The 13,523-nt window shown below is 41.7% G+C and overlaps 1 protein-coding gene across 1 annotated transcript; it reads right to left on the bottom strand.

Annotated features, from left to right (window-relative positions):
- Positions 1 to 11,857: 11,857 nt before the first annotated feature.
- On the bottom strand, positions 11,858 to 12,704 carry LOC110286951 (cysteine-rich perinuclear theca protein 1-like). The gene is made up of 2 exons (XM_021153637.1): positions 12,418 to 12,704; positions 11,858 to 12,233 (listed from the first exon to the last, which is right to left on the bottom strand). Exons 1-2 carry the CDS (start codon positions 12,685 to 12,687, stop codon positions 11,988 to 11,990), a joined length of 516 nt encoding a protein of 171 aa, XP_021009296.1. The 5' UTR covers positions 12,688 to 12,704; the 3' UTR covers positions 11,858 to 11,987.
- Between the last annotated feature and the right edge of the window lie 819 nt (positions 12,705 to 13,523).

Genomic DNA, 13,523 nt, shown 5'->3' with positions numbered 1-13,523 from the left:
TTGCACTTCCCTTTCAGTTCTGTCTTTTGATCACAAAATGCTGACAGCATTGCCACTTTTCAAAATGAGCAAAGTAGACTTAAGCAGTGGGCTCAGAGTGACATAATAAAATCACCTGGCTAGTTCTGCCAGTTGAGGCCACCAAGATTTGCATGAATGTTGCTCTTTCTTACTTTTAAATTTGAAAAGTTGCCATTTTTACACTGGTGTAGAGCATATCATACAGGTAATGCAGACTATGACATGCTACCTATACTTGTGATGGTCCTATCTAAATTTACGGATAAAATATTTTCACTTCCATGAAGCTGAATGCAGAACATAGGCATCCCAAGCTTAGATATGAAATAAATAATTTTAATTTTTAGTCTAATGTAGAAGTTAGGAATCATGGTTTAAGAGAACAAATAAGTATATACTTTGTGAAGCAAATGAAATATTTGTAGCAAATAAACATTGATTTCTTAAGTTATCAAGAGAGATCTGTTATACCATACTGTTATTGCATGCAAGTGATTTAAGGACATATATCCTGGAAAATCTGGAGCCAAGCTGTCTTCAAGTGTACATGAAACTGGGGACAGAGTAAATCATGTGAGTAGGGGCGTCTTGAGTCTTATCAGTTATTTTGAACTACTTTGAGCCTGCTCCTTTTCCTCCCCTCATTTTGTTTCTTCTTGTTCACTTCTCCTCTTTCCCAGATAACCCAATTTATGGAACTGCCTCAATATGTGTTGCTGGACATGACAGTCTGAGTGGAGAAGAATGCCAGAAAGACCTGCTGTAACTTGTTGATTTATGGTCAGTCTGCCTCACTGTCACTCTCTCATTTAACATCAAAAGAATGGATTCTGAATGTAATAATGCCGGGCAAACAAATCTATGGTTGACAATGACTTTGTAGCATTTTTTTTTCTGCCCATTAAAATACTTTTGTGTTCCTTATATCATATGTTTCCTACGTTTTCTTTTATCACGTGTGATATTGTATTTTAATACACAGCAATTCTAAAGGGGAACCAGCTGGCTGTGTACTTCCCAGTTCAGGATTTTCAATTTGGAGCTCTGTTAGATTCTGGTGAAACTTACAGCCCATCAGAGGTGATAATCAAAGATATCTAAGCACTCACATATTTCATTTGCTTCACAAAGTAGATCCTTATTTGTTCTCTCAAGCCACGATTCCTAACTTATACTTTAGACTATATTTTATGTAAAATTATTTATTTCATATTTAAGCTATTCTAGGTATGTTTTAAGGCTTGCAAGAACATAGATCATGTAATGTGTGCCTGCTGTCATGGTTCCTGCCACTATGCTCATGGAACTTCTAACTCTTTGAAACAATTAACTCCAAATTAAATCCTGGCCTTTATAAGTTGCATTGGTAATTGTACCTCTTCACAGCAATAGAAAAATAACTAAGATGCTAGGGCAATGACAAGTTGATATAATAATAGAATATGTCTTCAGAAGATGGAAAGACCTCCCATGCTCATGGGTCAGTAGAATTAACATAGTAAAAGTGAGCATCTTACAAACAGCAATCTACAGATCCCATGCAATCCCCATCAAAATTCCAATTCAACTCTTCACAGAGCTAGAAAAAGCAAGTCTCACCTTCATCTAGAATAACAAAAAAAACAGAAGTTAGGGGGGAAAATCTCAACAATAAAAGAACTTCTGAGTGAATCGGAATCTCTATCTCTAAATTCAAGCTGTACTACAGAGCAATAGTGATTTTGAACAAAGCTGTATGGTATTAGTACAAAGACAGACAGGTCAATCAATGAAATAGAGTTGAAGACCCAGAAATAAGCCCACACACTTACTGACATTTGATCTTTGACAAAGAAGCCAAAAACATATGATGGAATAAAGAAGGCATCTTCAATATATGGTGCTTTTCGAACTGGTGGTCTGTATGTAGAAAAGTGGAAATAGATCCATATTTTTGACCTTGCACAAAACTCAAGTCCAAGTGGATCAAGGACTTCAAAATAAAACTAGAAACACGGAATGGAACAGAAGAGAAAGTGGGAAAGAGCCTCGAACAGGGGGAAATTTCCTAAACAGAACTCCATGGGTCAGGCTCGAAGATAAACAATTGATAAATGGGACCTCACGAAACTGAAAAGCTTCTGTACAGCAAAAAAATAGAGTCAGCAGGACAAATTGGCAACTTAAAATTAGAAAAAACTTCACTAATCCCACATCCGATAAAGAACTAATATCCAAAACAAGTAACCCAATTAAAAATTGGGGTGCAGTGCTAAACAAGGAATTCCCAACTAAGGAATCTCAAATGCCCAAGAAGCACTTAAAGAAATATGGTCAAAGTCCTTAGTGGTCAGAGATATGCAAATCAAAAAGACCCTGAGATTGTACCTTACACCAGTCAGAATGGCTATGATCAAAAACTCAGGTGACCGCCCATGTTGGGAGGATGTAGAAAAAGAGGAACACTCCTCCATTGCTGGTGGATGACCTAGACTGGCCTCAGTGGGAGAAGATGTGCCTAATCTTAAAGAGACTTGAGACCCCAGGGAGGGGGAGGCCTGCTGGGGGGGGGGGGAAGCCTCCTCTCAGAGACAAAGAGGAGGAGGAATGGGATGAAGAACTGTGGGAGGGGCATTGTGAGGGGACAAAGTCTTGATTATAAATAAATATAATAATGATTATAATACTATAATAAGTAGAAATGCAGCAAACTGATAAAATACAACTAAATGCTGAAAAATAAAAAAAAAACATCGGTAATAAAAACAGTTGCAGTAGTATTACTATATCACCTAACAACTGCATACTTGGGCATTTGTCCCAGAGAAATGAGAACTGATAGTCACAAAAAAACTTAACACAGGTGTTGGGCATAGAGGGACATGCTTATAATCTATACTACTCTGGAGGATCATTGAAAGATGTGGATGTGATTAAAATATGGATGTGGATGAATTAAAATAACCATGTCTCGACATGAAAATGTGTTAAAAGTCTAGGAAATATAGCTCAGTAGTAGAGTTCTTCCTCTCTGACTCCAAAATAATACCACATAATGAAAAGAAAAACATACCAAGTGTCTTAGTCAGGGTTTCTATTCCTGCACAAACATCATGACCAAGAAGCAAGTTGGGGAGGAAAGGGTTTATTCGGCTTACACTTCCATACTGCTGTTCATCACCAAGGAAGTCAGGACTGGAACTCAAGCAGGTCAGAAAGCAGGAGCTGATGCAGAAGCCATGGAGGGATGTTCTTTACTGGCTTGCTTCCCCTGGCTTGCTCAGCCTGCTCTCTTATAGAACCAAGACTGCCAGCCCAGAGATGGTCCCACCCACAAGGGGCCTTTCCCCCTTGATCACTAATTGAGAAAATGCCTTACAGTTGTATCTCATGGAGGCATTTCCTCAACTGAAGCTCCTTTCTCTGTGATAACTCCAGCTGTGTCAAGTTGACACACAAAACTAGCCAGTACACCAAGCAATGTTGAGTTTTAATAGATTTGTCTAAATGTACCCCCGAAAGGTATCTGTGGAAGCAGATTCAAGGTGTCATGTTGACTGTTCTGCTTTCATGGAAATAAAGTGTTACTTTTGTCTCTCCCTGTATTGTAACATATTAGCCACTAAAATTATTTAAGAAGGCAGTTCTACTAAACATCTTTTCCAATCTCACTCTATGGCTTTTGTTTCTTGCAATTGACAATGGAATTATGCAAGTATCTATCATTACTGGACATCCATTCTTCTACGATCCATTTTTTTTTTACATTATCTTCCAATCTACCTATTGAGAACTTTAATTCTGTCTTTGTTGAGAAATGATGAAAGTGAGTATAATGACATGTGTTTCTAATCCCATCTCAAGGGTGAAGGGGGAGGATTTTGGTTCTTGATTGTCCTGGGATATATAATGACACCTGTCCTAAAAATTAAAAGACACAACTCTATCTGGACCTACTGCTGCAGGATTCAAGGAACGTTGAGAAAGTGATGGAGGAAAGAGTGTAAGAGGATGGGGTGATGTACAATTAAGGAGTTTTTTTCTGACATGGTATAGCCCTCACACTGATGAACACACTGTTGCTGTAAATATTAGCACAACAATTCAGAAATTGAATCTTTAACATTTCTTCAGGGATGAGAGAGGCCAATGTAGACCCACCCCTCTTCCCTGGGGAGCCTATTGACAGTTAACAGTTAATGAGGAGAAGCCCAAGAGTCTAAGCCCTTCCCTGAGGAAATGCTGTCAGTTAACTGTTTAAAGAATTGCCCTTGCTCCCCACCCCCAACCATAAGTTGCCAAGAAGTTCTATAATTAAACTCAGTGGCTCACACAAAAGTAGAAAGTTCAAAAGAAATGAGGAGATGTTAGGAATAGGGTTTCAGCAGAAGCGTGGATGATGGGGAAAACAGATTGGCAAAAGAGTTTATATATAATCTATGAACATGTTAAAGAAAGAGTAGAGAAACAAATGTGTGAGTGATGAATAGGTTTTACACCAATAGAGTGGAATATTATATACCGGAAGAAAAAAAAAGTGATTTACAACAAGCTAGTTTTACATACAACTTGAATAAATCTCAGAAGAGTTTTCTGAGAAGCATGTGGGTGGAGCCCTTTAGGTACATGCTAAGAAGTGGTATAGAGATATCTCTCAGCCATTTTCTTTACTTTTTAAAACTTTCTGTTCTTGTCCCAGGTCATAGAATTTTTGACTCCTTGTGTTTTCAGTGTGAGACACATATTCCTTTCTATGAGCATCCCTTAATTCCAATTAGACTACTGCTAGATACTTCTGAGACAAGTCCTGTTATCACATCCTTGAGTACGTCTTGCCATGCTCATCACTGCTGTAGTTCATTGGTTTTACATCTGGCTATGACTACTGGTTGCTGTTCTCCTCAGACAACTTAAAAGGCATTTGTATAACACTGAGAGAGAGCTAATCCTCTTACCTGAGACTTCCAGAACAGTTCCAATCAACTTCTCTAAGTCCTATTTCTACCATTTATATTGTCCTTAGGAATGGGGGCTTATTTCTAGCTCTGGGCGTAAATAAAGAGCAATGGCATTCGCCTGCCTTGTCTCTGAAGTTTCTTGGATCAATAAGAAAAAAGTAGGATTCCTATGCCAGTTACTAGGGTTATTGTTAGCTAGGCTATGACTTTTGGGGAGGTGCACCTCTGTATGTCAAGATACTTTAAACCAGGTGCTGGCACAGAAATAAAGAGGGAAGATCAATAGGATAAAGTCAATTCCTAAATATAAGTGCATGTAAGTATAGCTATCTGATATTTGACAAACACCCATTGGAGAAGAGACAGCATCTTCAAAAAATGATGCCAAGAAAACTAAATTGCTGCTGTCCTGGAGCTTACTCTGTAGACCAGGCTGGTCTCCAACTCAGAGATCTGCCTGCTTAAGCCTCCCAAGTTCTGTGATCAAAGGCATTTGTTGTACTTTCAGGGATGATGTCTATAGTTCCTTCCTACGGACTACACTCTTAGGAAAAAAATGAACACCCCCAAAATAATTGTTGAAAGAGAAAAAAACTGTTGAAAGAAGAAAACTAAAATATATACAGAACAAAAATTAGCAAAATATTAACCCATACAGTTGCTAAAATACTGTCATGTGATTTTAAACAATGAAAATACAAAGGACATGCTTTTAACATAAAGATATAATTCCATTTCATTACAGACATTTGGTGAAAAATCTAAATGTGACTAGAGACATAACTCAGTGTTAAAGAGCACTGGCTGCTCTCCCAGAGAACACACATGGTAGCTTACAAGCTCTCTAACTACAGTACCAAGGGATCTTATACCCTCTCCTAGCCTCTGTGGGAAAAAAAAACACATATATTTCACAGACAACACAAATATATACAATTTTCAAAAATTCAAATAGTGTAGATATTTTCCAAATTTTCCCCTTATCATTTATACATTGCTTCAATAATTTGATAAATTAGCTGGTCTATAAGGTAACAAAATGAGAGCACACAGAAAAGTAACATTTTATTAGCACTCACCATGTTAACACTGGTTATTTGAGTATTGGAATACATATTTAATAGATATTACAAAACAAGAAATAATCCTTGGAAAAATGTTTTATTTATTTTTGAAATGGCCTCACCATACAATTAGGGATGTTCTGGAACTCCCTGTGTAGACCAGGTTAGCCTTGAACTCACAGAAACTCACCTACATCTCCTTCCCAAGTGCTGGGATCAAAGACTTGGGTCATCATGTTTAGCTTGATCATCATTTATAAAAGTGCAATGCCAAGAGTATTGGACAAAAGAATGATGATTTTATGAGGATGGAGAAAATGAGCTAAGAGGCGAGACATAAAAGTGTGCATATTTTAATATTTTATAGTTGGTTTTAATTGTCTGCTTGAAACACCCTAGAGTCATCTGAGATGAAAGCCTCATTTGAGGAACTGGCTCATGGGCACATCTGAGTGTGGTTTGTCCTCATTGAACCTCTTAAGTTCAGTCCATGCTATCACCTGCCTAAAGATACAGGGAATGCTCTTCAAAAGATAGGGCTCGGGGCTGGAGAGATGGCTCAGCGGGAAGACTGCTCTTCCGAAGGTCCTGAGTTCAATTCCCAGCAACCACATGGTGGCTCACAGACATCCATAATGAGATCTGATGCCCTCTTCTGCTATGTCTAAAGACAGCTCCAGTGTACTTACATACAAAAGATAGGGCTCTATGAGGGTGGTGATGAGCACAAGAACACCAAAGTTCAAGTTTACATCTGATGGTGTCTTGGTAGTGAAGCTTTTATGGAACAATTCTGACCCATCCCCGCTTTCTTGAATCTCTTGACTTGTGATTTTTCCCAACCCCCAATCTTGATACCATGTTCAGCATATTGAAGCCATTACATGTGCTATAACACTGGAAAAGCCTTTAACTTACCTGCTATTGTTGTGACATTGGTTATATCTAGCCACCTAGTCATTATTGGAGCTTGCATGATTCATAGCTTTGGATGATATTTCTAGCCTAGTGGCATTGCATAGTTTTCTGATTGAATTTAAGGTTACTCCACAGGAAAGAAATCATAGAGGGCACTGTAAACCTCACAAAAAACTAATGGCTTGGAAGGTCATATGCTCAATGGGAGGCCTTATGCCCTACTACTACCATTTTGCTAAATTAATCTAGTTTCAAACTCCCCTATAAATATCTAAATCAAGTGGAGGAGTCTATGGATAAAGGCACTTGCTGCCAAGCCTAACAACCTAAGTTCAGTTGCTGGGACTCTGGTGATAGGAAAGTATCAACAACTGAGGCCTTCATGGGTACATGTGCATGAGTGAATACACACACACACACACACACACATACACACACACACACACACACACATGTTGCGTCTGCTCTCAACCAGCAAGAATGACACAACACGGTCGGATTCTTCTCAACAGCCTTTATAGCAGGAACGCCTCAATGCTGCTACAGAGACCCCCGGGAACCCAGGGAGGTCTGCTTAGATACTCTCAGCCCCCATCCACTCACAGCAGGCCACATCACCTCACCAGGCACACAGCTTCAGCCAATCAGGGCCGCAGGGGCATGTCTCCATCTTGGGACTGCTGCCACACCCGCTCCTCACATCTCCCCCTTTTTTCTTTTTTGGCAGAGAAAATGTCTGTCTTAGATTGCCCCTGTGGCAATGCCCCTTACCCGTCCTTGGGAGACAAACAGCATTGGTTTGATCCCTGTCTTAGGTTGGTGACACAACCAGGGAGTCTTATCCGTCACTGACTACTTCTCTAGCATGCCAAGCCACACTTGAGGAAATTGTCCTGTCTGCATGCGGCAGGTGCACCAGAAGGCCAGGACGCTGATTAATCTATGGCCCGATCTTAATTGCTTCAAGCAAGCCTCATGGGTAAAGGTAGAGGTCTGATCCCCAGTGTGCAAGCATAGGGGCCCTACACAAAACCATCCCTTGGGCTCATCACCCAGAGAGATCTTGGCCAGCTCCCATGTCATTTTTCCTGGGGGAAGGGAACTAGGACACTGAACCTTCATGCAATCAGACGTGCCTTCCACAGGATGCCAACAGCAAGCTATCCTCTGGTTCAGTGCTTAGCCTTGCAACCCACGGCATAACGCAGCATTATTTCTTTAGAGCTGCAAGCCAAATCTGAGGAGATTGTCCCACCTCCACTGCGGCAAAGGCCTGCACCACCATGGCAGAAGTGCGGGCCTGCACATGCTGCACCCAACACATACACCAAACACACAACACACACACACACCATTACAAGCATACATCCCAGGGCTCCCATCAGCCCTGAGGCAAGGAATCTTATCAGCATAGAAAAAAGGCAATTGTAGTGAAGCATTAGATGTAAAGAATCGAGGAAACACTTGAATTCGACAATGGCATGATTTCAGGAACACAGAGCTCTTCAGTTCTCACTAGTGGGAGCATTCCCAGCCACAGGAACATCCATGTCCTCATAGCTCTGCTTGTTTTGAATTGCTCTGGTCAGCCGTTCTGGGACCCACAGCTGTTGTTGGTGATCCTGGGGAAACACAAACAGACCCTCTCGCCCAAACCAATTGAGAGCGCTCCTCTCTCACCTGATTCAGCGCCTCATTACCTCTCTGGAGATCTGTGCCACATCTTTATCTTCTATGCAATTTCTCACTAACTTCCAGACCAACAAAACCCCTTTTAGTAAACCCCCCTGTTCCTCTGCAAACCTCAAGTCCCCATGGTGCTTGGTGCAACTTGTCCCAAAACCGTGTACCTTAACTTGTCCCCAAACCGTGAACCTTAACTTGTCCCAAAGCCAGGAACCTTAACTTGAGAGAGAACTTGTCCCAAAGCCGGGAACCTTAACTTGTCCCAAAACTTCCTTTACCTTTTCCTTTCCTTTTTCTTTCTCACCCCTTCTGCCCTTTTTCTACCCACACTGGGTCTATGGGCCAGAAAAACATATCCCCCTTAAACCTGGGGATCAATTTGGGAGACTTACCGGTACCACCGTTCCTCAGCTGAAGAGTTCTGAATCCACTAGGTCATTGTCCTCGGGTCCCCGTATGGGCCACCAAATGTTGCGTCTGCTCTCGACCAGCAAGAACGACACAACACGGTTGGATTCTTCTTGACAGCCTTTATTGCAGGAACGCCTCAATGCTGCTCAGGGACCCCGGGCACCCAGGGAGGTCTGCTTATATACTCTCAGCCCCCCATCCACTTACAGCAGGCCACGTCACCTCACCAGGCACGCAGCAGCTTCAGCCAATCAGGGCGGCAGGGACATGTCTCCACCAAATATGGACTTGTTTATACTGCCAGCATCATGGTGTACCTGTGCAGCTCTCACGATGGTCGTGGCTTATTTTCAGGTGTATGAGGAAGTCAGGTGCAAGTCATAAGACTTAGCTGCAGTCCTGGGCGCCATCTTGAGACTGCTGCCACACCCACTCCTCACACACACACACACACACACACACACACACACACACACACACAAAGGCACACACACAAATTAAGCTAACAAAAGTAAATAAAATGCTTAATTTTTTACCCATATGTTAGTGCAGCTTTCAACCCTCAGCAGAGAAGCTTCTTGCAATGCACAGCAGTCAACAAACACTGAGACTCATAGCTACTACAAATCCAGAGCATAAATGACAGTGGCATGCTCAGCCCCAGCTGGAACATCTATGTCACTTCCCATGCCCTTAAGGCTCTGGGAAGATTTATGTCACTTCCCATGCCCTTAAGGCTCAGGGAAGATTAAGAAGTGGCAGAAAGACTTTAAGAACTATACATTGCGGAGGACAAGAACACAGTAGTGTCTTCTGGGTATAACAAGACCACTGCAGTGATGAACTCACAGCAGTTGTGGTTGCCTATACAAGACTGGCAAGAGATCAATCCAGTGTGCATTCTAGCATGCAAATAAGAGGGGATCCTGAAACCCAATATGTAGCTGAATGGCATTGGCTGTTGATGGTTATAGAGGAAAGGAGAGTCTGTTTTCTTCTCTGATAGGTTGCCCATAATCTGGTGGATAGTCTTACACTCATGAACATATTGACAGTGCTGATATCAGAGGGGTATAAATAAAGAGTTTGCCAAGTTGAGAGGGAACCACACACATGTCTAGGAAATGTTAGGAGGTATAGCAGTGGATATGTTTAAAATATACTGTATGTATATTTAATTCTGAAAGAATAGATAAAATTAAAAATTTGTAGAACCTTAGAAGAGAGCAACAAAATGAAGTTATGCAATCTCAACCAATTTCTCCCCAAACCCAGTGCCACATGAACCTCTGCTTTATGAAGTGTCCAAAGTTTAATATTTCACAACAGCAACACAAAAGGGGTACTCTAAACTAAAAAAAAAAAAATGTAGTGAGTTGTGGGTACACTCATTCTTGTAGTGAAGACTACATAGGTGTATGCATATGTAAAGGCATCAAAATGCATATTAGCATTTTATTGTCTATGTGTGTATGTTTGTGTATATGCATGTATTCTTGTGAGTCTGGATGCATGCATGAAGGATGGATGTATATACACATGTGTTTGTTTGTGTGTGTCTGTGTGTGTGTGTGTTTGTGTAGCAAAGGACAAGTTTTCTGTAGATTCTCAGGTGCTACCCACCTTAAAAATCTTAAAATCAAAAGAACAAAAAACAAAACAAAAAAGTATCAGCAAAGTGTCTCACTGGCCTGGGACATACCAATAGTGTATACAGACTAGCTGGCCAACAAGTGTCAAGGATACACACTTTCCCACATCCTCAGTGCAGTAAATAAAAGTTTCCAACATCACACACTGGTTTCTTTCTTTTTTGAAACAGTGTCTCACCATGTAGCCTCATAGTGATCTGCCTGTCTCTGCCTTGAGTGCCTATGCCACCATGCCAAGCTGATGGGGTTGGGTTTTTGTTGTTGTTGTTGTTTTGTTTTGTTTTGTTTTTTGAGACAGGATTTCTCTGTGTAGCCTTGGCTGTCCTGGAACTCACTCTGTAGACCAGGCTGGCCTTGAACTCAGAGATCCGCCTGCCTCTGCCTCCCAAGTGCTGGGTTTAAAGGCGTGCACCACCACTGCCCGGCTAGGGTTTCATTTTTTAATTGTGAGTTCTGGGGATCAAACTCAGGCCCCCCATGCATGTGAGAAATCAACTGAGTCATCTCTCCAGCCCCACTTTATGCTTTGAAAAACTGGTTTCACAATATGTCCTGAGGGGATTAAAAAAGTGTTAGCAAATACACAGTAAAGCTGTCTGGAAAGGCATAGTCCTTTTAAAATATGCTGTAGACATTACTACCTGTTTCATGACCAGCACTGGTTGGCTGTCCTATTCCTCCTCCAATTTCTAAAGAGGTAGGCTAAATCAGTGCTGCACTTGCAGATTCCAGTCAAAATCACTGGTGCCTTTTGATGGGGTGAAGTCTTTGGCCCTTCTGAGGGTCTTCGCACAAGAGATCATAATGAGGACTGTAAGAAACACCACAATGAGGTAGGGGTCCTAGAGTTGATGTGCTGCCTAAGATAGGACTGGAACTGCCTGCCACCTACACCTCAGTTCATATCCATGTAATACCCTGAAACCATGCAGCAGTCCTAGCCAGTGACATTTAGGAAAACCCTGGGCTCTCCCTGTTGCCCTGTGAAATAAAGCTTCAGGGGGACGTTTGTGCTAGCTCTGTTCTGACCCTCCTGTGTCTGCCTATCAGGGAACGGTTGTTCGCACCACTCCCAACCTTCTAGAAACCGACGTTCCTTCTCATCTAATTTCCAGTCTTCCCTACCCCCACCCCTCTCCCTCGACACCATCAGAAACAGAGTGACACATATTTTCACATCTTATTATTTTCACCATCATACAAATTAGTTTGTGGTGAAAAGTGGCCTTGACAGGACCACAGCTCAGCTCCCAGACCCATTCACTGATGTTTCATGGGTCTTTGGACCCGTTCAGGGTCTAGGAGCTGGCCAAGTCTCCATTCGGAACCTGATCACTGTCAATGCATGGTGGAACTTCCTCCGGCTCAGACACATTGGCATTTTCATGAGACAACAATGCCACTGTAATCTCACTTGGCTCCAAAGCCATAGTCGGTTCCAGTTGGCTCCGCTCCAGTTGGCTCCGCATCAATCGAAGTTCAGTAGCACTCTTGATTCGTCTCCTAATTCTCCTTCTAAGTGATTGCTCCCCCTTCTTCGTAATCTGAAAGAACTACAGTCATAAGGGCACTGGTTTGGGGAAAAGATAGATAGAATGTGGATGAGGATTCATGTAAAGGGGCAGAGGTAGATGAGAAGTTTATTGTAGGCCTGAGAAAGTCTTTGGGGAAAGAATGACTGAAGATGAATGAATGACTGAAGAAGGAAGCTTAACTTAGATCTCTCACCTTAAATGTACTTCTGCTATGAGAAGGACGAGAACGATAACAGCAACAACCACAGCAACAATGATAGTAACCACAGGAACTAGAACGAGAAAGAAAACGAATTAAGGAACAATGAGATCTCTTGGGAAGCTGAGATCTAGGGTTTCGCTTCTTATTAAGCTTGAATCTTTTGGCGGCGGTCTTCTTAAGCTTCGATCTTTTGGCTTTGGTGGAGGCGGCGGCTGCTGCTGCAGCTCTAGACAAGCGGACTTTCTTGGCCGCCAGAGCCATAGCGGAGCTCTCCAGGGACTGGCCCCAGAGCTCCGAGCACCCTGCTTATCACCCTGTCAGAACAATGGTGGGCCACACCCCTCAGCCCTGATTGGTCAGCAAAGCTCTCCCTAGCCAAAGGCAGCTAAGGAGTGGCTGAGACCTCACAAAGCCTTACCTCTAACCTATGTCAGGTATCCTGTGAAGGTTTGAAAGTTCATGTAATGTGTGCCTGCTGCCACGGTCCCTTAATCTATGCTTATCAATCCTCTAACTCTTTCAAACCATAATCTCCCAATTAAATCCTTTCTTTTATAAGTTGTACTGGTCATGGTATCTCTTCACAGCAAACAAAAATAGCTAAGACTGACCAGCAATGGGAAGTTGATATGATAAAAATATATCTTACATGTGTGTGCGTAAAATTATCACAGAGTGAATTTTTAAGGGAAAAAGAACATTGCTGAATTAGGTATTGTGCAAAATGAAAATGACAAAGAATCAGTGAACTTTGAGAACACATCAACAAAATCTGTCCTTAATCTAAGATATTGTGTATTTTATGTTATGTGTGTAGGGGTCATGTCTGCATGTTTGTCTATGGACCTATTCATGCAGAGCTTCATCAGAGATTATTATTATTATTATTATTATTATTATTATTATATTGCATATATGTCTCTAAACATAGCCTGATTGGCTCATATAATGGTACCTGCACTTATGTTTTCAGGGCTGACATTCTGTCACTGGACAGTCAAGTGTTGTGCTCTTCATTGGGGAAGACGATTTCTCCTCGATTCATTCCTCAGTTCTCTAGAGTTGTTTGTGTAAACTTAGGCCCTATGAGCATTTCT

The sequence above is a fragment of the Mus caroli genome, chromosome X (assembly GCF_900094665.2).
Source record: "Mus caroli chromosome X, CAROLI_EIJ_v1.1, whole genome shotgun sequence".
NCBI classification, from domain to species: Eukaryota; Metazoa; Chordata; class Mammalia; order Rodentia; family Muridae; genus Mus; species Mus caroli.
This window is presented reverse-complemented; position numbering and strand designations above follow the sequence as displayed.

Bases quoted from the DNA above. Each gene is read 5' to 3' on its own strand.
- LOC110286951 (XM_021153637.1), bottom strand. From the start codon at position 12,687: ATGGCTCTGGCGGCCAAGAAAGTCCGCTTGTCTAGAGCTGCAGCAGCA. The intron at 12,234-12,417 runs GTGAGAGATCTA...TAGTTCTTTCAG, and splicing joins ATAGCAGAAGTACATTTAAG to ATTACGAAGAAGGGGGAGCA.